Consider the following 24,431-nt stretch of genomic DNA (forward strand, 5'->3'; position numbering starts at 1 on the left):
CTTTTCTTTTTTTTTTTTTTAAGATTTTATTTATTTATTTGAGAGACAGAGTGAATGAGAGACAGCACAAGCAAGGGGAGGGAGAGGAAGAAGCAGACTCCCTGCTGAGCAGGGAGCCCAACATGGGGCTTGATCCCAGGACCCTAGGATCATGACCTGAACTGAAGGCAGATGCTTAACTGATTGAGCCACCCAGGAGCCTCTGTCCCTATTTTCATTAAAAAAAAAAATGACCCTGATGCTGGTAGTACAGAATCATTGAGAGAGAAATCCACCACAAAACTTGAGAGGGCTATCGAGGGGTGCCTGGGTGGCTCAGTTCATTAAGCATCTACCTTCAGCTCAGGTCATGAATCCCAAGGTCCTGGGATGGAGCCCTGTGTTGGGCTCCCTGCTCAGCGGGGAGCCTGCTTCTCCTTCTCCTCCCTCCCCTGCTCTCTGTTGCTATCTCTGTCTCTCTCTCTCAAATAAATAAATAAAATCTTTAAAAAAAAAAAAAAAAGAGGGCTATCAAACTGGTGCCTATAAGAATGCAGGAAATTGTCACATCTAGACATTCGGCTCACCCAGCAGTCAGGTCTGATTTTGAAATGAATTCCAAGCTGATTTCCAGACTTCTGTGATAGTTATTAAACCAGTGTAGCGATAACATCTCAGAAGATAAGAAAAAGAAATAAATGGAGGGAAAATAAAAGCAAGCAGATTTACTAGTGGTTGAACAGTAGCCTAGAGAGTTGATTTAATGAGCTGATGTCAACTCAGAGTCTGCTTTTATCAGCAGGTCACCGGACCCTGCCCTCAGTTAGAATGGAATCTAGACTTTCATCAACAACTTGGACAAGACACAAAAGGCAGTTGGCACAAAGCAGGCGGTGACTTGTTAACTGAAGGAGAGGATCGAGGTTCCAAATGGCCTCAGTGGGCTGGGACAATGGTTTAAATTTTTATAAGGATAAATGGTAGGCTGAACTTCCAAAAATAATTAAACACACACAAAATAAGAGAGCTTTGACTTTGCAGTAATTGATGAGAAAGAAGACCTGAGGATTTCAGTTAGCCTCAAACTCAACATTAATCAACATATTAACCTTCAGCAAAAAAAGTAATGCGAACTGTACTACCAGAAATATTGTGTCCAAAACACTATATTGCAGGTTCCACTGAACTTTATGTGTGTCTTTTCAAAATAATACCAATGTTACTAAACTCCTTCAGAAAACAGAGAAGGTAGAGATACTTCCTAACTAGTTTTATGAGGACAATAAAACCCTGATACCAAAAACTGACATTCCAAAAACAAAATTGTAGACCACTGCCATTATGAGCACTGTTGTACAATAAAGAATTTAGCTTTTGTCCCTTATAATTGCCTGAGGGACAGGAGTAGCTTTGTTACACTAATGAGGTGACTCAGAGTGAGCCCCTAGAAAACCTCAGGATGAAGACTGATCACCAGAACGACCAGCCATGTGATGAGAGGGTTGAAGGGTCTGGAGACTGTGTTCGGTCACATGGCCAGTGATTTCATCAGTTATGCCTATGCAAGGAAACTTCAATAAAAAATCTGCACCCCAAAGCTCAGTAGAGTGTCCTTTCGCTGGATGTGGCAGGAGGGTGACACACCCTGATTCAAAGAGGAGAGGGTATGGAAGCTCTGCATGTAGGACCCTCCCAGATATCACCTAGGTATAGCCCATGTAATAAAACTGTGATTGTTGAGTATGGCACTTTCCTGAGTGCTGTGAGTTGGTCTAGGAAATGATCAAACCGGAGGGGTCATGGGAACCTCCAAATTTATAGCCAGTCAGTAAGAAGTGCAGGTGGTCTGGGGACCCCCCATCCCCTCGAGACTTGTGGTTGGCATCTGAAGTGAGCCTTGTGGTAGACTCTGGGTAATCAGTATCAGAAGTCAATTGCAGTACACCCAGTTGGTGTTACCCTAGGCTGGCAGTGAAATAGAATAAATGTAAATGCAAAAATCTTTAAGGAAATAGTAGCAAACTGAATCCACCACAATACATCATGACCAAGTAGAGTTTGTCCCAGGAATGCAACACTGGTTTAACATCTGAAAATCAAATCAATGTACTTTGCCATATTAGGATAATATTGGAGAAAACTCATATGATCATATGACAAAAAAAATAAAATTTTTGGCAAACTGAAAATAGAAGGAAACTTCTTCAGCCTAATGAAGGGCACTGACCAAAACCCAGTTTATGTCATAGTTGGTGACTGGGACAGAGACATCAACTCTCCCCACTTTTATTCTGTATTGTGTTAGAGTCTCAGCCAGTAAAATAAGGAAAGGGACAGAGATAAAAAGACAAGGATTGGATAGGTAGAAATAAAACTGTCTCTATTTGCAGGTGACATTGTCTACATAAAAAAATCTAAGGAATCTACAAAACAAAAACAAAAAAACCCTCTTAGAACTAATACATTAATTTAACAAGGTTGTAGGATGTAAGATCAACATACAAAAATCCATTTTTTTCCTATATACTAATAGTAAACAATTGGGAAATGAATTCAAATGTGCTACTAGTATCAACAATATAAAATATATACAAATAACTTTAACAAGTGACATATAAGACCTCTACATCAAGCACTATAAAAAACTGCTGAGAGAAATTAAAGAAGACCTAAATAAATGGACAGAGTGTGTTCTTGGATTGGAAGTCTCTATTATTAAGATGTGATCTCCCCCTAAATTGATCTATAAATTCAATACAATTGCAAACAAAATCACAACAGACTCTTCTGCAAAAGCTGTCAAGCTGATTCTAAGATTTTTATGAGAATAGGCAAAAACCCGAAGTGATACTTCAATGAAAAGGATCTATGATTGGTCTATAAGCACAAGAAAGAAATGCTAACATCTTTTCTTTTTTTCTTTTTAAGATTTTATTTATTGATTTGAGAGAGACAGAGAGAGAGCATAAGCAGTGGGGAGGGACAGAGGGAGAGGGAGAAGCAGACTCACCACTGAGCAGGGAGCCCAATATGGGGCTCAATCCCAGGACCCTGAGATCATAACCTGAGCCAAAGTCAGACACTTAACCAACTGAGCCACCCAGGCTCCCCACTAAAATCTTTTCTAAATCTAATTTTAAATTTGACATTAGGGAAATGAAATGTAAATTTAAAATGTACCATTGCATATCCACTAGAATGTTTAAAATGAAAAAAAAAACCCTCACCATATCAAATGTTGGCAAGGACATGGAGAAAGCAAGGAACACTCATCCACTGTGGCTAGGAATATAACTTGGTACAACTTCAGAACACAGTGTAGTGGTTTCCTAGTTTTTGATCCAGCACTTCTCCCAGGTATGATCCAAGACAAAATAGAAACATGTCTCCCCAGAGCCTTGCACACGAGTATCTGCAGCTCCTGTATTTGTCATAGCCAACAGCCACAAACACCCCAGTGTTCACCACACACACAGATAGAACAGAGCACATCCATTCCATAAGCACTATTGGCAATAACAACATACTACTCACACGTCAACACGAGTGAACCCCAAAAACATCACGTTGAGGGAAAGAAGCCTGACACAAAAGAACATATCCTTTATGTTTCCACTTATTGAATGTTCACGACCCAGCAAACTAATCATGATGACAGACATCAGAACACCATCGCCTGTGAAAGGTGGGAGCTGATGGGAAGGGGGCATGACGGGACGTTCTGAGGTGAGGGCAATGTTCTGTGTCTTGACAGAAGTGGTGGTGTCTACATTTATCAAAACTTACTGAGTTGTGCATTTAAGTTCTATAAACCTAATTGTATGATTGTATGTCAGTTTCACCTCGATGAAAACAAATCTTTTCTTATGGGACTTCAGAGCCACCATCCTAGAAAGGGTGGGGTGTAGTTTTCAAATGGACTTTGTTTGGGTTTTTCAAATTATTTATTTTTATTTTTTATTAAAAAATTTTTTTAAATTTAAATTTTAGGTAGTTAACATACGGTGCAATATTGGTTTCTGTAGTGGAATTCAGTGATTCATCCCTTACATACAATGCCCCGTGCTCATGATAACAAGTGCCCTCTTTAATGCCCATCACCCATCTAGCCCATTCCCACCCACCTCCCTCCAATAACCCTCAGTTTGTTTTCTATCGTTAAGAGTCTCTTATGGCTTGTTTCCCTCTCTCCTTTTTTTCTCTTCTTCCTTCACATATGTTCATCTGTTTTCTTTCTTATATTCCACATATGAGTGAGATCTTATGGTATTTGTCTTTCTCTAACTTATTTCACTTGGCATAATATACTGTAGCTCCACCCATGTCATTGCAAATGGCAAGATTTCATTCTTTTTTTTTTTAAGATTTTATTTATTTATATGTGAGAGAGAGAGAGCACAAGCATGGGCAGGGACAGGGACAGAGGGAGAGGAAGACGGAGAAGCAGACTCCCTGCTGGGCAGGGAGCCCAATGCAGGGCTCGATCCCAGGACCGTGAGATCATGATCTGAGCAGAGGGCAGACGCTTAACCAACAGAGCCACCCAGGTGCCCCAAGATTTCATTATTTTTGATGGCTGAGTAATATTCCGTGTGTGTGTGTGTGTCTATACCCCACATCTTCTATATCCATTTATCAGTGGACATTTGGGCTCTCTCCATGGTTGATTATGTAGGAGAAGATATTTGCAAATGACATCTGATAAAGGGTTAGTATGCAAAATCGACATAGAACTTATCAACCTCAACACCCAAAAAATAAATATCCCAGTTAAGAAATGGGCAGAAGACATGAATAGACACTTTCCCAAAAAAGACATCCAGATGTCTAAAAGACACATGAAAAGATGCTCAACATCACTCAGCATCAGGGAAATGCAAATCAAAACCACGATGAGATACCACTTCACACCGGTCAGGATGGCAAAAATCAACAACACAAGAAACAAGAGATGTTGGTGAGGATGCAGAGAAAGGAGAGCCCTCTTCCACTGTTGGTGGGAATGCAAGCTGGTGCAGCCACTCTGGAGAACAGTATGGAGGTTACCCAAATTGACTTTGAATTAAGAAGTAGCTTATCAACTCCTTGGAGAAACTCAAAGACAATTCAGATGGAGGCAGAGAAAACCATAACATTCCTGGTGGAGTCAGGAGTTAGGAAAGTGAACCGGAGATAAAACTGAGGGGTTGGCATTCACTTGCTGGTCTGTTGTCACCATGAATATTCAGTGAGTGCTACTATGAGTCAGGCACTGCCTTGGGACAGACAAAGTCCTTGTCCTTGCTGAGCATACAGTCTCTGAGAAGACAGACAAGGAGGCTAGGCAAATAAACGGGTGATGATAGACTATGACGAGTGCAATGATGGCGTCCACAAGAACATATGACTGGGAGTCAATAAAGAGGTGGGGAAGACCTAGAATAGCTGAATGACCAGTGCAGGCTTCCCGGAAGAAGTGATATTTGAGTTGTGTCATGGGACGAAGGGCAGGTGGAAGAACACTGTAGGCAGATAGAAAAGAGAATGCAAAGGTCCTGAGGCAGGAAGGAGGGCCACATGTGTGAGGAAATGACAGACAATCAGGGTGACTGGTATTTAATAAGCAGGGACGAGAAGGTGGGGTGGGGTTGGGTTGGAGGGTTGGGTGGGGTTGGGTTGGAGAGTTGGGTGGTGGCCTGGGCACACAGGGCCAATGGCAGGGGCAGGAATGACTCTGAGTGACAATCTAAGACAATGGGGAGCCACTGAGGAGGATGGAATCGAGTGGGGACAAAGCTGGAAGCAGAAACCCCTTAGGGAGGTCCTGCACTGGTGTTGGCGAGAGCCGGCAGTGATGTGGAGTGGGGTGCTGCAGTGTGGGTGGAGAAAACACAGACTCGGGAAGCAGAATGGGCAGAACTTGCTGATGCATTCGATGTGAAAAATGGGAAAGAGGAAGGATGGGCTGATGGTGATATCATTTACTAAGATGGGGAATTCTGGGGCAAAATATCTGCGGGGGAGGTGGATCAAGAGTTCATTTTAAGATGCCTGTGCCCCAGCAAGTGAAAATGCCAGGGAGGGAGTTGGGTACATGAGCCTGAAGCTCAGAAGATACAAAGCTCAAGGCCACCATCACACAGACCCTACTGAGGCTGGGGACGTAGAGGAACTCCCCCAGGGGGGAGTGTCTCAGAGTGAAAAGCAGCGGGTCCAGGAATGTGGCTGTCAAGGGCAGGGGAGGAGCCCTGGAGTGGGATGGAAGCCAGGAAAACTGTTTCCAGAAGTTCGCCCCTGTGTTCCCAGTACCTAAACAGCCTCTGGCATACAGCACTCCCTCACAACACAGTCACTGAAGGCATGAAGAAAGGAAGGGTTCGGGGGTGGCACCCTTGCCAGATGTTGCTGAAAGATGCCATGAGAGAAGCCAAAGGGGAGCCTGGTGGCTTTAGCAGCGCGGGCAACAGCAAGGGCGGGGACTCCAAGAGCATCGTCAGGGGAGTGCCGGGAACAAAGCTTCCATGCAGATGGGAGTCAAGATGCCCACTGACTGTCAGTGTGGTCAGGATCCCACAATGACTCAATCATCCCACAACAGCTCCCGTGACCAATGCAGTTCCTTGCTGTCAAACCTCACATCAGTGGTCTTCACATCGGTGGTTCTTGAAGTCTAAGAGCTGCCAGGCCAGCAAAGGCCCGGCTGCAATGGGAGGTGTGAGTAGGGCTCCTGCTGCCAGGCTCAGGAGTCCGGCCACTCTGCTCACTGAAGCACAGGCACCCTTCAGGGCATTCACCCAGCTCCGTCTCCACGTCCCCGGCCACCTCAGCTGCCACCCCTCTGTTTCATTGTCTTCTACTACGCCAGCAGTGGGTACCAAACTTTTGATCCCTTCCACTGTTTGAGAGAAAACAACAAAGAAATCACACGACACAGACTTACCAGGAACGGTCAGAACAGAGGGGGACTTTTCCGGCTGTTCATTAACACGGCTGCTGTTCTGAACCCAGAAAATGTTGACAGGCTCAGGAGGGCCCACGGCTTGACAGGTGAGGTTGAAGGCTGTGTTTCTTGTGACATTCATGCTCTCGGGCTGTCTAGTAAAGTGAGGAAGTCCTGCGGAGAGAGTTCAGTGAAAGAATGTTTTGGATTCACAAGTAAGCCAGTGCCCCAAGGGGAGTGGAAACTGTTCTGGAACTTGGCAATAGATTTCTTTATAAACCACTCAGGTCTGAAATGGCCAGTTTTCACCTTCTGAAAGTTGGCTCAGAAAGAAAAGAAGCTAATTCCTCCCCGACTAGCTCCAGCCGGCTTTCTAGGATACTTTCCCAAAGGGGTTGTGATGGTGATTCAGAACCGGTTTTACCAGGAGGGAGGCCTGGCAGTGTTGAAATCAGGTGTTGCTCAGACTCCTGGGAGAGGCTGGCATGTGTTCGGAACTCTTTCCCAAAATACACACAGAGTAGAAACAAAGCCACATAATAGGTCCGCCTGTTTTTGAGGACAATCTACTGTGTGTGACACTTTAATATGCGTGATAATGAATTTTAAAATCTGTACACTTGTGCAGGGCTGGATGCTTTTCAAACTACACTCTCATGAGAACAGTGTAGACACAGTTACATAGTTATAATCCTAAGAGCTTTGACTGTAATTCAGAATTGAGGCCATAAGGAAGGGAACTTTAGAAATATCTCAGAGGAAGCCAGTTAATACTCATTTACGGCATGTGCCAAAAAATTAACAGGTCAAGGACTTAAATTGTGTTCTTTTGGGACTGGGAACTCACAGATCTGGTCCCAGAAGGAATGATGTGGGAGTGGCAAAATGGGATTCTTTTTTCCTGTTTCAAAGTTTTGCAAAAACTCCATTTGGACTTAACGTGTTCCTGCCCTGGGCAGTTCCTGGCCAACCCCTGGGGGTTCTGACAAGTTAAATGTCCTCTTAATATATTTCCAAGATGAACAGCAAAGATAGGAACACTACCATCCTGACCCCACCCGCAGGCTGATGTTGACATAACCCTGAGGAGGCTTAGCTGTCCAGCCTGGGATGCGCCTAGAACAAAGCTCTCAAGGAGACTCTTCTGAGGGCTCCGTCCCTCAGGCCTCCTGCAGCATTAGTGGGTATGAGGTTTAGGTTTGCAAAAGAATGGGTAGCAGAGCAGCCTTTCAGCAGGAGATGGTTCTAGTTGAACTTCCCTGAATAGCCGATCACCTGCTTTAAAGCCTGTGGGGAGGAGGGTCAGGGGAAAGTATATAAGAAAGGTGTTTGGATGCTTCTGTTGGCAGGGGTTCTCAAAAAGCTGGGATGCAGGGCCCTGGAGGCAGCCTGTGGGCTGGTGAGGAATGATCACCTGTGGTGATTATAGAGGTGCCACCTCCTTGAAGCCTGATAGGCTCTGTCATTGCAGAACCAGTCATGCACACCCGGAGACCCGGGGCCTTAGGACCTGGGCTCACACTTCCCATTGCAGTTCAAGTTCCTTGAGGGCAGAGACTGCCTTCTCCTAGTCCATGTCTCACTTTGTATCCCCAAGGAGCCCATCTCATGTCATGTCATGGAACTGCACTGAACCATGTACCCAATAAATCCTAGGGCCCCAAATGAGTCCCAGATGGAGCTGCTGACCCAGTTCGGGAAAACCGCTCACACTCCGAGGCAAATCGCCACTAGACCACGTGAGTGGTATCTGACACCAACACTGAGAACTGGATAGTGGAATGCATTTCGCTTCCAAAAAAAAGTCTCCAGGTTTCTAAACTGTAAAAAACCTGAGGACAAGAAAGTCCATAATCCGTTTTTCTCTCAGCCCTATTGCTAAGGATAGAGCTAAAACTCTGAGAATCGAATTCATGTCATACATTCATTATTACCTGAAGTCTCAAAAGAGGACCACCTTGTAAAATTTCAGTGCTTATGAATTTGCAAAGTTTGCATACACACAGTTATAAATGGGCACACCAAATTTTGGAGTTTTATATGCAAAGCAATTAACACAGGGCACTCTGTGGCCTCTGGACTTACCTTGCACCTCAATGTAGATGGGGTCAGACACAATCTCTTCGTTGTTTATTTTCATCTTACAGATATAAGAGCCGTTGTCTGAACGCTGCACGCTGGTTATGCTTCAGAGAAAACACACAAAGATATTTACAGTGACTACACTTTGAGTTCCTGTTATAGGAACAGAACATTCTTCAACTTCTTTATCATATGCTGTCTCAATCCTTATGTGTCAACATGGCTAGGTCATGGTACCTAGATATTTGGTCAGACATTACTCTAGATGTATTTTTCAGGTGCGACTAACATTTAAATCAGTAGACTCTGAGTTAAGATTACCCTTCATAACATGGGTGGACATCATCTGGTCAACGGAGGGCCTTATGAACAAAGACAGAGGTCCTCCAAGGAAGAGGGAATTCTTTTTTTTGTTTGTTTTTTAAAAGATTTTATTTATTTATTTGACAGAGACAGAGAGAGAGGGAACACAAGCAAAGGGAGTGTGAGAGGGAGAAGCAGGCTTCCCGCCGAGCAGGGAGCCCAATGCAGGGCTCGATCCCAGGACCCTGGGATCACGACCTGAGCCGAAGGCAGACGCTTAACGGCTGAGCCACAGGCACCCCAGGAAGAGGGAATTCTCCCTCCAAACTGCCTTTGGACGCAAGACTGCAATGCCAACTCTTCCCTGGGTCTCTAGACGATGCCCTGTACATTTCAGATTTGTTAGCACCCACAATCATGTTAGTCAGTTCCTTAAAATAACTTTCTCTCGTTCCCTTTTTGGTTCTGTTTCTCTGAAGAAGCATTACTAATGCATGTGCTGTCACTCATCTTGTCTTCAATGGTAGCTTATATACCAGGGTTCTCTACACTGGGGTATTGGCCCATCAAGGCATTCTGCAAATTTGTAGGGTTATTTTAGGTGGGCACAAAAACTAGGGGGCACCGTGGCTTTTAGGTGCCAAGAGCAACTTTTAGGGGTCAGGGGCAACTGTTCCATATCCCAGATGACTTTCTGTGACTAGAACCCAGTTCCATTTACATACACACAAAGAATTTAGCCTGGTTTTAATATTCACCTAATTTCCCATGGCTACAATTACCTGAAAATGGGGGCCACTATCCCTTTGTGCTGTTTGGAACTTGGCCATGACTCAGATCACTGACAGCACCTCTCCATTTGTGGCTGCCATGTGTGTGGGGACGTGACTGGGTGCCAGTGTCTGGGTGCTCTTTGCTCTCTCTTGGAGTGGTCATGCCTGGCATTTACACATTCACATTCATATTATTTCGTTATAGATAACCTTTCGTTTTCCTTATACTACAGTTTGAACACTTCATGTTGTAAAGTATCTGCTATAAACAGGCAGCCTTGGTTCTAAGAGCTTGAGAATCCTGCTTTCCACCCTTCCAGCATGTTTACAAGCAGGAAGTTACACGATACCCGTCCTTTGCTGGGGGTGGGAAGGGGCGAAGGAATGAGGAACTCTTTGAAATGCTCGCAGACACTGTCCAAGAGAGGACACCTTCCCTGGCCCAAAGATGTTGATTTCTTCTACCCTGCTCATCAGACAGAGCAAAGGTCATGGCGAGAGGAAAAAAAGTAAAAGAAGAAAACCATGGAGGGGTCCATCCTCCTTTCCAGCACCTTGCTCCCTGTTACAACTTACTTATCCCAAAGCAAAATAAAGTCCTTGTCAAGGGCTGAAGCTTAATGCTTAAAAGAGACCAGGAATCTGGCAGGGTGTGAGGGGACGCCATCCTGGCCCATGGGTCCCACAGGCGACAGGCGGCAGCTGCCAGGATAAACACAGCACGGGGCATCAGGAGTCAGTCTGCCACAGGGAGGTACTTAGGCCTGGAGGCTGGACACATGTTTTTAGAACAAACACGGAATTTTTTTTTTTTAAAGATTTTATTTATTTGACGGAGAGTGAGAGAGAGCACAAGCAGGGGGAGCAGCAGGCAGAGGGAGAAGCAAACTCCCCACTGAGCCAAGAGCCCAATGTGAGGCTGGACCTGAGCCGAAGGCAGATGCTTCACTGACTGAGCCACTCAGGCGCCCCAAGAACACTTTAAATTACAATTTCTCCCCAACAAGGCCATTTTGCAGCTCTCTTTCAGCTTCTGATTAGCAGAGTAACTAAAATATATGTTAAGAATGGTGTCAATCAGCGGCGCCTGTGTGGCTCAGGCGGTGAAGCGTCTGCCTTCGGCTCAGGTCATGGTCCCAGGGTCCTGGGATAGAGCCCACGTTGGGCTCCCTGCTCAGTGGGGATTCTGCTTTTTCCTCTCCCTCTGCTGCTCCCTCTACTTGTGCTCTCTTGTTCTCTCTCTCAAATAAATAAATAAAATCTTTTAAAAAACCCAGCAAACAACAATGGTGTCATTCAGAACTAGAACCAGAGCTGCTTGGTTTAACACTACCTCCTTATTATTTCCAAGACCAAATAACGTGACTCTCACCTGTCACTTGCATTTCCCGATGTGTCACTCTGAGCAGCGCCCCACTGACTTAGAATACTCTGTCTTCACCTTTCCCCTCATTCCCATGTAGGAGTGATATAATTTTGGAATTTCACCTAATGAATGAATGCTGGACTTGGGAAGGACTCGAGGGCAAAGAAAGGCCAGACCTCTCCATGCTTTAGGGCAGGAGCAAAGGTCACAATGTCTAGAGGTCACTAGGATAACATGGGAAGAGACCTCACAGGACACATATCTCCAAATAAGGGCCTAGTCAATCCTCTTCTGATAAATCTCCCTGAATGTCATGGTGGCAGGAGGAAAGAAGGAGAGAAGCATGCGTCTAGAATGGCGCCCTACCCATCACGAGTATCAGCTCGTAACTGAAGGGGGCACTCTGCTCTTGGCAGCTCCTGAAGATTCTGCATGGCTGACCAGTCTAGTCTTCTTTGCAGTTCCAAAAAACTACCAGGGTCATGGCTACTGAAGAGCGGGGTCCTTTCCGTATATTTCACAAGTTCACTTTAGAAGTGGTGTCATTTTCTTGAGGCAAGACCCAGGGGGCTGGACTGATGATGAGATCTGACAGGCTGAGGACAGCCAGGCCTTTGAAGATGTGGCTCTGGCTCGGGGTCTGGGACCCCGGCGTTGCAGCAGGCTTGCCGCATGACTTAGGGAGCCAGGGACCACAGTGAAAGTGAAGGCCACAGAGGGACACAGGGCAGAGCCCCAGGAAGACAGCTCAAGGATGCAAAGTACATCTGTGCAGGGGCCCCAGGGAACTGAGAAACCATCAGGCATAAGTAAGTTTAGCAACACAGCTTGGGCTGCAGAAATCAGATGCAAAAGGCACAAAAGTCTAAGAGTACCTACCTTAAACCAATCAGCAAGGCAGGAAAATTCAGGCCAGGAGTAGAAAAGGAGAGTGCAAAGGGAACATGATCAAAACTTTGTCTTTAGTCATTCATATCAGGAAGAGGTGATCAGTCATCTGGGGAGAAGGGCTAGTGCCTGCATTAATTAGCAAGTCCAGATCTATCTTACTTAGAGCACAGGAAAGATTTTCCACAAATAGTTCTACTTGTTGCCTCCCAGACAAGCAAGTAAAGGCAGCCGTGGGGAAGGCAGGGAGGGCGTGAGGTGCAGACAGGAGCGGTTGTCCCCAAGCTCCTCCTTCTCCCTAAAGGAAACAGCAGGCAGTCTCTGGAGGCTCCCCAGCAAAGGCTCTGAGCTCAGAATAGCAATCTAGGCGTTCCAACAACTGAGTAAGTGTTCCAGAAAGGACACAGGAAGGGGAGCATAACTGAAGAAAATGCCCCAGAACTGGAGATCTAGGTCTTTCCTAACCAGGCCCCCAGGTGGGCAGCACAGTGGGAGAGAAAAGACCCACTAAGGGGCTTCACCAGGGAATGTCACCACTCCAAGATAAAGTGGAGGTCCCAGAAGCTTCCAGAGAGAATTAAAGCAGCACCACACTTGAATCAGAACAGCACCACACTCCTTAAGAACAAACCTGCGAGTGAAAAGATCTATCAATGACTTCCAAACGACAACAGGAAGTTATTTTCCTTTTGAATTCTGTATCCAGCCAAACCAACTCAAGGTGAGGGCAGAAAAAATAATGGTATTTTCAGACATACAAACTCCACGCCAGTGGAGGGTGGGCTTCGTGCCAAAGTGAGGGAGCAAAGGCCAAGAGGCGGGGTTGGGGGCGGGGTATGTGGAACCTGGGGCTCCTGGAGGAAAAGGGAGCGACAAGGGCCCCCGCAATAGGAGCAAAGAGGACTGAGCTGTCCCCCAGAGCTGGGGGGCGCGCTGCCCAGACTGGAGTAGGAGGAGGGACAGCTCCAGGACAGGCAACTCCTAGGGAAAAAATCAGGCCTGGTAATTTCATCACTTTGCGAGAAGATGCTTGTAGAGTTCAGGGACAAATGAGAGATTGATACATAGAAAATTAAGCAAACTAACCAATAAGGAAGCTCTTAAATTGAGGAAAATCAAAAAGCTATAATGCAGGAAGAAGTAATCACAGCCTACGACATGACTGAGCTGAGAACAGTATTTACAGAGCCACAAAAAACGTTGAGTCCTTGGGTATCGATTTAACCAGCGCTGGAACATTTTATTAGATGAACTCTGGGGCAAGACGCGCGCGCGCGCGCGCGCGCACACACACACACACACACACACACACACACACACGACTCATATGGATTGAATATCTCCGAAAGACACTGAAGAAGTGGGTAACCACAGCTCCTGGCTGGAGAAGGGCTGGAGGCTGGAGCAGAAGAGAGGATTTATGAATGGTTGGAGCATTTTTACCATGTGTATGCATCGCTTCAAAGAAGGTGTAGAAATCGTGTCAGATTGTGGTCAAATACAAACGTCTGAACCAGGGAAAACCAAAGCCACCGCATGGACTCAGCCACCGCGTCTAGACAGGAACCACCTGGACAGAGCCACAGGGCCAGCAGCTGCCAAAGCCCATCAGAGCAGCCCCAGGGCCAGCTGCAAGGCCACACAGAGCCTCCCTGTCCACAGCCCTCTCATGGCTACACTGCCTTCCTCAGGAATGGCTCTTCGGGAGCAGCTAAGTTCCACAGCTTTCTTAAAAGAAACACAAAAAAGAGCAAAGACTGCACAATTCCACTTATATGAGGTACCAACAGTAGTCACAGTCACAGGGAAAGAAAGTAGAAGAGAGGTCACCAAGGACTGGGGGAAAAGGGGATGAGGAGTTAGGGTTTAATGGGCACGGAGTTTCCCTTTGGGAGGATGAGAACGTTCTGGGCATGGATGGTGGTGAGGGCTGCACAACAGCGTGAATGTACTTAATGCTGCTGAACTGGACACTCGGAAAGGGTTACACTAGTACATTTTAGCCCATGTATATTTTACCACCATAAAAAAATTAAGAATGAAAAAATTGTTTAAAGAAGTCCAAGTTTTAGAAAGCAATAAAGTCCTTCCAGCTTAAGCTACAGACAACTAAGCTAGAATTTCATTCCCAGTGGGGAATCCTGAGGCTACATAGAAAACTTATCAAATCCTTTTCCTTGGCCACAAATTACCTCAATAAACTGAATCTGCAGGGCCCGGCCGCCTACAGGAACAGCAGCTTTTGTTTTTGCTTGAGAACTGGTCTCCCCAGTCTTCGGGTCTGATGGCTGGTGCCTGCCTGGAGTGCTTTACCCCACCAGCGAGTGTTTCCACCTAGGCCAGAGAGCTCCTTGTGCCCTGTGCCAGACTGTAGAGCTAACCGTGTATCCCCAAAATTACACCCTCTTTTAGAGACTCCAGGAAAACACCCTGGCTATGCAGCATCCTCGAATCTGGACAAATGGATGGATGAGCTGCGGTTTCAAGTTGGAATCAGGCACAAAGGATGCAGCATACCAGTCGCAGAGCCAAGGGGGTGGCCCAGCCCGGTGAACTTAAGTCCTGCAAAGGAGAAAAACTAGAAGCTCTGAGCTGCACACCACCCAGGACCAGGTCAGGAATGTGGGGTGTGCAGGGTGGGGTGCAATTTTCAGTATTAATCACCACGCCATTAATTAGGAATACCCCAACCCACCCGCAGACACTGAGCGCCTCCTACACCTATAATAGATATAAGTGAAAGAGGAAAAAATGTGAATTATTAGCACAGAATGGACCCAGCTCAAGAGGACATCTGGACTTGAAGTACCCCTGGACCTTGGCATCTTGAAAATAGTTTTTAAGGTTTTCCCTTTATAATTTTATTTACGTTCTTCTATATGTGCTTCTGTTTTATAACAGCAGGTTACAGTGGCATACAGCAGCAATTAAAATATTTTGAAGACTTTAAATAATACAGGATGGGGCGCCTGGGTGGCACAGCGGTTAAGCGTCTGCCTTTGGCTCAGGGCGTGATCCCGGCGTTATGGGATCGAGCCCCGCATCAGGCTCCTCCGCTATGAGCCTGCTTCTTCCTCTCCCACTCCCCCTGCTTGTGTTCCCTCTCTCGCTGGCTGTCTCTATCTGTGTTAAATAAATAAATAAAATCTTTTTAAAAAAATAAATAAATAATACATTAAGTGAATGAAACGAGATACATAATCGTCTGTGTCATGAAATACCAATTTCGTTTCAGGAATATTAAATTTATATGTGCTTGGAAAAGTTTCCTCGGGGTTGTGGGCCACAGTTTCTCTTTATGTGTTGGTATTTTCTAAGTATTTAACAAAGTATATATATTACTATTAAAACAACTTTGAAATATATACATACAGAAACTAAGACTGAGCAGTTTCTAAAATCTCTCCGGAACACTGTCATTCGTGATGTTAAATCTCCTTTAGTCTTTCCCAAGTAGGTGGGACTTGTACTTAAATGCACATGAACTTCTTCTATCATTTCCACCCCGACTCCCATCCCCAGTTTCAACAAACTGAGGTTTGACTGAAAGATGAGATGCCAGGTCTTCTCCCCTGATTTCCCCTCCAAGGCCAAGTCTATAATCTGTAGGAAACACTACCTTAACATATTAACACTACCTCAGAACTTCTGCTCCTGACGTTAGGTTCTCCCTTCCCCCCTATCCTTCTCACAGGCACACGCAGGACACAGACCAGGGCTACCCTCCTTGTCTCAATGTCCAGACACTCATTCAGGTAGTTGTTCACCCAATAAGGTGCCTGCAAACACCTTCATGAGCGAGGCTGGCTGTTTTTATAACTAGTGGGCAGTTGCCTATGTGGTGATTTGGAAAAAAAAAACAACTCTACTCCTTGTGTCTAAAATTATGTCACCAGTGAATGTGAATGCTTTCCTTAGTGTAAATTACTTTATCACGGCCTTTTCTTCCTTTGGAAGGGAGAGGGCACCATGACGGCATCAGGCCACCATGGAAAAGACGGGGGGTGGGGTGGAAGCAATGGAAGGAATACGAGGGGAAAGCGCCACAGCCTTAAGTATGCGCACAACCTAACACACACCTTTGAGCGGAACGGGTCTTGTTCTAGGGTCAAAGACCAGACCTGTTTTCTGAAAACTCTTGTTTTCAGAATGGGGCATTTGGAAGTGTAAGTGTGGGGTCTCCCTGATGTAGAAGAGGAAATGTGGAACCAAGAAAGACTAAGAAAGTTAAATCGCATCCACAATCCCGTCAGTCTCTAGCAACTCACAATGGCTTCACAGTTAAAGGATGTGTGCTGGTACAAACTGCTGTGGGGGCCTCAATCTGGAGACCCTATTATTTTCAAATTTCATCTCTTATAATTCTACCTTTTCTTATTGTAACACCTGATACAAAAGTGGCTCCGTGACCTAACTCGAAATGCCTTGTGTTTCTCTCCGTAGTTCCTCTGACCCCTGCCAATACACACACATCTGTATTTTGTCCATTCCCTTAAATACATGTGGTCCATACAGGTGTTGTTAATGGCAATTCCAACCAAATTGTAGGCTAATGAATTCCTGATTAAATTCCATACATGGAAAGCCTAGCACTAGTTTTTAATTCTTCACTGCTCCGGGCAACCAAAGATTTGTTTTAGGGCCCATGAGATGCGAAAACAGAAGACACTGCAGGTGTGCATATCAAGCCCTCTGCTTAAGGGTGACAGCTTACTCCCTACTAACCCTGGACAAGTCACCCTACTCACAGGGGCCTCAGGGGCCTCACCTAAAAGATATCAAATTTAAAGGCTCCAACATCCTTCTCTCCTGCCAAGAAATTACACAGATATTTATAATCCTGATTAAGTCACTATAATTTACTTCTATGAATCACTATATGGCTCCTGGGTCACCTGAACATGACTTCAATACAGCTGAAGAACATTATAATGGTGGACTCGGTCTTGTCCCCAAAGCTACTCATTTCAGCACAGTGTCCACCACTTATAAGAATTCTGAGCACTAAATTTGCTTTATGGCTTAGTTTGGAGGTCAAATAAGATTTTTGTTTCCCCTTCAGAATGAGTTTATGAAAATGAAGCGGAATCCAGGCAAAAGTATAATCTTTTTTCTTAAGTTCTAAAAATATGACCCAGGTCACCTTCTGAACTCTGAAGACACAAATCCAAGATATACCACTATCTACTCTATGTTTAAAAACTCTCCAATTTAGGTCCTTTGAAATCATCTCATGGCCCCCTTGAACACACGTGAAGCTGCTGGTCACGTGGTCCAAACCCATCTCTTTGGCAAGAAGGCAGCTCACCCATGGTCTCATGGCTGGCCAGTGGCAGGACCCGTTTAGGACTCCCAGCCCAGAGAGACAGCAGGGCAGTGCTTTCCTCTTAATGATACCTGATGAGCCCAATGTGCCAGCTTTCTGTTTCTTTAAGCCTTTAAACTGCTCCTTAGGGGCACCTGGGTGGCTCAGTTGGTTACGCATCTGCCTTCGGCTCAGGTCATGATCTCAGGGTCCTGGGATTGAGCCCTACATCAGGCTCCCTGCTCAGCGGAGAGTCTGCTTCTCCCTCTGCCCCTTCCCCTGCTCATGCTCTCTCTCTCGCTCTCAAATAAATAATTAAAATCTTAAAAAAAAAGTAAACCGCTCCTTATTCATTATTAAATGGGGGATCTTACTTCTCTCACTGGAAGCTGTGTCTACGGCATGGTAAGATACCTGCAGCTTGTAGCTGATGCGGAAAAGAATGTAGTCAAACCTCCTGAATGGTCTCAACCTCTGGCTGAGAGTGGCAGCCTGAAGGACCCAGCCAGAGTTTAAATCAACCAATGGAAAGTGTGAAAGCTGTGTTCTTTGCTTTGATGCTAACCAGGCCTATAACTTGGAAAAAATATGAAAAAATAAAATAAATAAAAGGGTGCATCTTGTGGAAGTGTTGACACACTGAACTCTGAGTTGTTAGCCTTGTGGTATCTCTGAGGCAGTTTTCTGAAAAGGAAACAAAATGATTCACCAAAAGTGATGACCCTGTCTGGGACTGCCCCCAAGTATCAGGCCAGAGAAAGTGAAAACGTCCCAGATGAAAGAGGGCTCTGCTCGGAGTGGAGGAATCCCAGGGAAAAAGGCACTTGCTCCAACTGCGTGGCTGTGACCTCATTTTGAGCTTTCAAGGACCACAGGTCCACTGAACTCTAAAGCTGTACGGGCAAGGAGGCTCTGACTCAAAAACAAACAAAACGAAAAACCCAAACCCCTCCTGGCTAAAGAGGAGAGAGTAGAGAATAAAAAAGGGATGGGGGAGAAGAGAAGCAGCTGGCTCACTGTCTGCAGTACGCTGAAAATACGATGACGCAATCCTAGGGACAATGAATTCTTCCAGATACACGTGCTGACTTGGCTTAGCCCTGTCACAACCCCCAGCGCATTCGGCTGGCCCCTGCCAAAACATAGTGGAACACGGAGACGGTGCCCCACGTGGCTGAAGGTCTGTCTCATTTCTCCAGCCTTTAGACTTTCCACCTTCTTCCCACCCCAATAGGCATGAGGGCTATGTCAACACCGTGATCTGCAAGAGCAGGGGGTGCTGGGGACAGGTGGAAGAGACAGGGGATAAGGCAAATGAGAGGGATGGGAATGTGTTCAAAGCTCCATGCCCACGGGGTGATTAAGATGTCTCCTCACATGGGGTAAGAAATACTGTTCCTACTCATTGGGAGAGCTCTTGAGTCAAGCGGGACTTGACATGACTTGTAGGTCGGTGGGGGGAGGTGGTTCCCCAGAATGCAGAGCCTCTGATAATAAACAGTTTCAGTGGGGCCAAGATCAACATAAAAGAGATCAACAATACAGACTGTCAGCTGTTAATCCACACTCTTAATTCACCAGGAGGGTTGCTCACACAGAAAACAAATTTTTTTTTTTAACTTATGAGGTTTTTGCTTTTGAATCACAAATAACATAACAACATTAAAAAAAGAAAGGAAGAAAGAACACATACCTGAAGGAGGCGATTATTGCTGTGACTTCGTCATCCGGATAAAACTGCGTAATGGCATGATGTGCCCCAAGCAACTCCTTCCCATCTTTCCACCAAGAAATAACTGCAATGTCCTGGTACATATTAGGTATATTGATGGAGCAATTGAACTTGACATCTTTATGTTCAGAAAGTATTATGTGGCCAATTGTATGATTAAATGCAAGAGGCGGTAGGAGCTTTGACCCAGCAGAGGTCACCCTGGGATGGGCTGCATTCCCTGTATGCGGTCGTCCAGGCTGGGGTGGTGAAGACGTCAAGGCAGGCTGGTACCCACTGGTGTGAGGAAGGGAAAATGGCGTGTGGTCAGCTTGCAGGCCTCCTGGCAATGGGGGGTCAGGCTTGGTTGCTTCCCTCACCTCTGCAACAGCTGCAAAACAGAAATCTGATTTTTAGCCTTTTAAATAATGGAGTTTTCCAAACAGGTTCCCAATCTCTAAGGCCACGATGAGATAGAACTGGGGTATCCTCAGTGTCCTCAGAAAGCATGAAAAGAATGTATTCAACACACGTCTGGACGTATATTCTCATTCACAAGTTCATTCATCCGTTCACTTACCTCCTAAAGAAGGTTTAAGAAGTAGAACTCACCCCAACAAAAATTGTTTCCTTTATTTTATTTTATTTTTATTTTTTTTAGAGAGAGAGAGAGCACGCACGAGCACAAGAGGGGGGTGGGGGGAGGAGAAGAGGGAGAGGGAGAGAATCTTAAGTATGCTTCATGCTCACCACGGAGCCCAATGCGGGGTTCGATCTCACGAACCTGAGATCATGACCTGAGCTGAAATCAAGAGTCAGACACTTAACCAACTGAGCCACCCAGACACCCCCTCAAAAATTGTTCACTTTTCTTTTTTTTAATTGAGATATAAGTGACATACTATATTAGTTTCAGGTGTACAACATAATGATTTGATATTTGCATATATTGCAAAATGATGACCATAATAATTTCGTTAGCTTAGCTGACTACCATCACAACGCATAGTTACAAAATTTTTTTTCTCGTGACGAGAACTTTAAAGACCTACTCTCTTAGGTAGAGAGTAGACAGTAGAGCATTTTGGTTTTTTTACAATACAGTATTGTTAACTAGTCACCATACTGTACATTACATCGCCAGGACTTCTTTATTTTATAACTGGAAGTTTGCACCTTTTGACCACCTTCACCCATTTCCCAAAATTGTGACTCATTCAAAGTCCTTCATGCCCAACTCAGCAGCATGGCAGGAAGGGGACGGCACCTGAGATCTCTTTTCTCACTGTGTTCTCAGTCACAGACTGTGTCACAAATTTGACCAGTGGTCTTGCAAAGGCTACTCCTGGTCACACAGACAAGTTCACAATTCTTGCACCTCAAAGTGACCCATCTCTAGGTACAGGGGAAAAAACCAGTCACTCATGTCACCAACTACAGAATGACTTGGAGCTTCCGATAAAATGCTTGCCTGCTGGAATGGACTGGAAATGTTGATTTCATCTGGCCCACAAGTATTTCTAAAAATATTGGCCCACAATAGTTGTACTTCTGGTTTTTTTAATAGCACTTCTGGAGCATACATTCTGTGCTGGTGGTTATGTATTCAAACACAATGGCCACAAGTGGTTGAGACAGGCAGAGTGGGAGAGACATGGGTCTGGCATTTTGTGAGTAAGTGACTGGGGGTACCCAGTGGTGCCTGTCCCCAGGCGATAGCTGTGCCTCTCCCACACTCAGGATGTCACACCCTCCTGGGCTCCTGAGTGCGTGTGTGTGTGTGTGTGTGTGTGTGTGTGTGTGTGTGAGTAGGATGGTCTCTGCTTAGGGTTGTGCCAGATTTAGCAAATAAGAACACAGGACGCCTAGTTAGCTTGAATTTCAGATAAACAACAAATAATGTTTAGCGTAAGGAGCCAGCTAAGCACTATTTGGCCAATGGAGATACAAGCAGGAGATTTGGGGGCAGAAGGAAGGATCTGAGAATTTGTTCCTCTGGCTTCCTCCCTGCCAAGTCGCTCTGGCCTGCACATCTTCCTCAACTGAAGGTCATGGCTTCTGTTAGGGAGTCTTCTCCATGTGACTCTTTCCTGCCAGGTCGGCTCTCATGGTTGATGCATTTGAGAACTGCCTCCAGGGTGAATGCCAGGTTGGAGAAGAAGAGATTTCACTCTAAGAAACCGGGGAAAGCTCACTGCTTGCCTTTAGCCTGAGGTCTCAGTGGCTGTGGGAGAGCAGGGGCCCTCTGCATGCTTTGGGGGAGGCTATGTGGGTCAGCCACAGGCTGGCCTGGAGCCCAGCCATCCAGACGGATGAGTGTGCTGTGATGGGAGCGTTCATTTATTCCAGGGAGTGGAGGTCAGGGTGACTCTGCAGAGAGGGGCCCCTGCCTCTCCTGTCGCCCCCATGCCATGCAAACCTTATGCACAAGTGTGGGCCCGGGCTCATAGCAGGGAAGGGGAAAGCTCTGCCTGGGTCCCATCCAGTTCCGTCATCTTCCTCTGAATTTGGGGACACTTTCTGCAATGATGAATGCTCTGGCTGTTTGTTTTATGCCTGCAGACCCTCCACAAGAATGCTCTTTTTTCTCGAGGCTTTGAAGCACTTACAATTCACCTCTGCCTCTCAGATCAGCAAATTTATGTATGGTCTTTAGTCATTGACTTCCGTGGGACTGGGAAGTCAGGGGTATGTCCAGATAACTTTGTTTTTCTTGAAATATAAAGCAAGCAAGTGCAGTGGGAGAAGCAAATAATTCTTTGGTTTAACTGACTTGAAGACATTTAAAATGCCAAATTATGAAGGTAATCCAGGTTGGCAGTGGAAAATTCAAATATTTATAGAAGCACAGAAAACATAAAATGGAAACCTGTTTTGTAGTCCCAACCCTGCAAAATAACCCCTGATTACAGTTGGGTATAGCCTTCGGTTTTCTATGAGCTAAGCAGCTCTCTGAACAGACTAAAGGCAAGGCCACCCACTCAGATGATGTCAGGAGCAGCACACCCACCCCGTAATCACTGTGATAGCTGAAACGATAGCTAAGCTCCACGAGTTGAATTGCCAGGAGTGGACATAATGATTCAATTCCCAACCAATATTTACATAGCGCCCCCTGGGTCTAAGATTTGCTGTGATAGTCTAATGGGGTACAGAAAGGCACTTGCCCCAGGGGAGGAGAAGCAGAAGGTCCCAAGAGTCACAGGGGAAATGGGACACAGCTAACTGGGGCGAGGGGGAGGTCCTGACAGTATCAGGGAGGCCTTCCCTGGTCCCTCCCCACCCCCGACTACTTAACCCTCCAACATTAGGTGCTGGGCCCCTCCTCTTTGTAAAACCTCCTGTGACTCCTCATTCAGTTCTTTCTCTTCTGCTGGACTGAGAGTCCCAAGAGGCCTTGCACCCACACTATAGCCAGTTCATGGACGGTGCTCGAAGTAGGTGTGTTGAATAAGTTGAATAAGGTGTGTTGAATAAGTAAAGGCACAAATGAGAGGAGGGAGGTGAGGTGGACAGGGGTTCAAGGGGCAGGGGCATGGGAAACTGAAGAGAAAGAGGAGGCCCTAATCTTATGGGAACATGAATGTAGCTGTAGGGTGGCACTTCTGTGCTCGGACAAAGTGACAGAGCAAGTGGATACAGGCTCACTGCGGAGAGCCCCGAATCCTGGCTGAGGTAGCAGGGATTCCTGGAAGGTTCCTGAGCAGGGGAGGGGGAAGATCAGAGCCATACTTGACCCCAGCACTGACATCCGGCTGGGCAGAAGCAAGACTAGCAGGAAGGAGGAGGCCAGGAGGTGGGAAACCCGCCAGGAAGACAGCGAAGACCTAACTAGCAGAGCGGCCAGGAAGCAGGAAGGATGCGGCAGAGGCGAGGGGCTGACCTCACTATTGCCATCGTCCTGCGACAGAAAGGTCAGTTTGACACCAAGTATTTAGGAAGGATGTAATCTTAGAACACAGAAGAGTTCTCTGGAGTGGTCATGATTCTGGTTGTTGCTAGAAGAATCCAGGCCAGGATGCTGCTTCTGGTTCAGTTTTCTCTCAGGGGAAGTGGGGATGGCAATAATGGTGCCCTATAGGTTTGCTGTTAGCAATACAGGGCGTATTACTATGTCCGACTCACAGCGCTCAGTAACTGTTGGCTATTTTTCTTTCTCTTTCTTTCTTTCTTTCTTTCTCTCTTTCTCTCTTTCTTTCTTTCTTTCTTTCTTATTCTACCCATCTATCTATTTGAGAGAGCGAGCGGGGGAGGAGCAGAGGGAGAGGGACAAGCAGACTTTGCACTGAACATAGAGCCCAACGCGGTGTTCGATCCCAGGACCTGAGATCATGGCTGAGATCATGACCTGACTGTCAGACACTCAATTGACTGAGCCAGCCAGACGCCCCTGTTTCTTACTATTTTCTTATATTATTGTGAATCAGTAAAAACCTGCCACGGTCCAATACCTGAGAGGGGCTGATTTATAGGGGTTGATAGCAAGGGCTGAACAACTCCTCATGGATGGTGAGGTTGGTGGGGCTCCCACTGCACAACTGTGGTGGTGAGGGCTGAGGGGGCTGCCATTTATATAGCAATGGCTATATGAGTGATTATGGATAATGTGAAAAAAGGCAAAATAGCAATCCCAGGTTTTGGACCCAAAGGTCAGGGCAATGACCAATCAGAGATTGTGTTTTAAGCTGCTAACTTTTCACTGTTTTGATTACTTTCATGCATAATGCCCCTCCCCGTTTTTCCTTACAAAACTGGATTGCTTTAAAATTATTTGGGGGGGGGGGCAGTTATGGCAGGAGGAGAGATCAGGCCAACAAGGCTTGCTCGTACAACAAACCTTCTAGTTCTCACTAACCTGCTCCTGTTGACTCATCCTTAAGACGGCAAAAGGCAACATGATGGCCTGTTAGATGGACACACACTGGAGACCATTTTTATTGAGTATGAGAGAGGTATTAAAGCTCACAGAGCCTGAATGAGAATTTGGTACCCTCTACGCAGCACTCATGGAAAAGTGGGCTGCCTCTGGCTGTAATTTGGGTGGAATTCACAAGAAACTTCATCCTCCCCTCCTCTCCTTCCAAGGTTGTTTCCTTCTGTGAACT

The 24,431-nt window shown here is 45.9% G+C and overlaps 1 protein-coding gene across 1 annotated transcript in view; it reads right to left on the bottom strand.

Annotated features, from left to right (window-relative positions):
* Window positions 1-24,431, bottom strand: part of MERTK (MER proto-oncogene, tyrosine kinase) — a 106,445-nt gene that overhangs the window by 59,145 nt on the left and 22,869 nt on the right. The window contains exons 2-4 of the mRNA XM_026480420.4: window positions 19,309-19,717; window positions 8,984-9,084; window positions 6,899-7,072 (exon numbers count right to left, since the gene is read on the bottom strand). Coding sequence (XP_026336205.3) covers window positions 6,899-7,072; window positions 8,984-9,084; window positions 19,309-19,717 — 684 coding nt within the window. The remainder of the gene's footprint in view (window positions 1-6,898; window positions 7,073-8,983; window positions 9,085-19,308; window positions 19,718-24,431) is intronic.

The sequence above is a fragment of the Ursus arctos genome, unplaced genomic scaffold, assembly GCF_023065955.2.
Source record: "Ursus arctos isolate Adak ecotype North America unplaced genomic scaffold, UrsArc2.0 scaffold_8, whole genome shotgun sequence".
Taxonomy (NCBI): Eukaryota; Metazoa; Chordata; class Mammalia; order Carnivora; family Ursidae; genus Ursus; species Ursus arctos.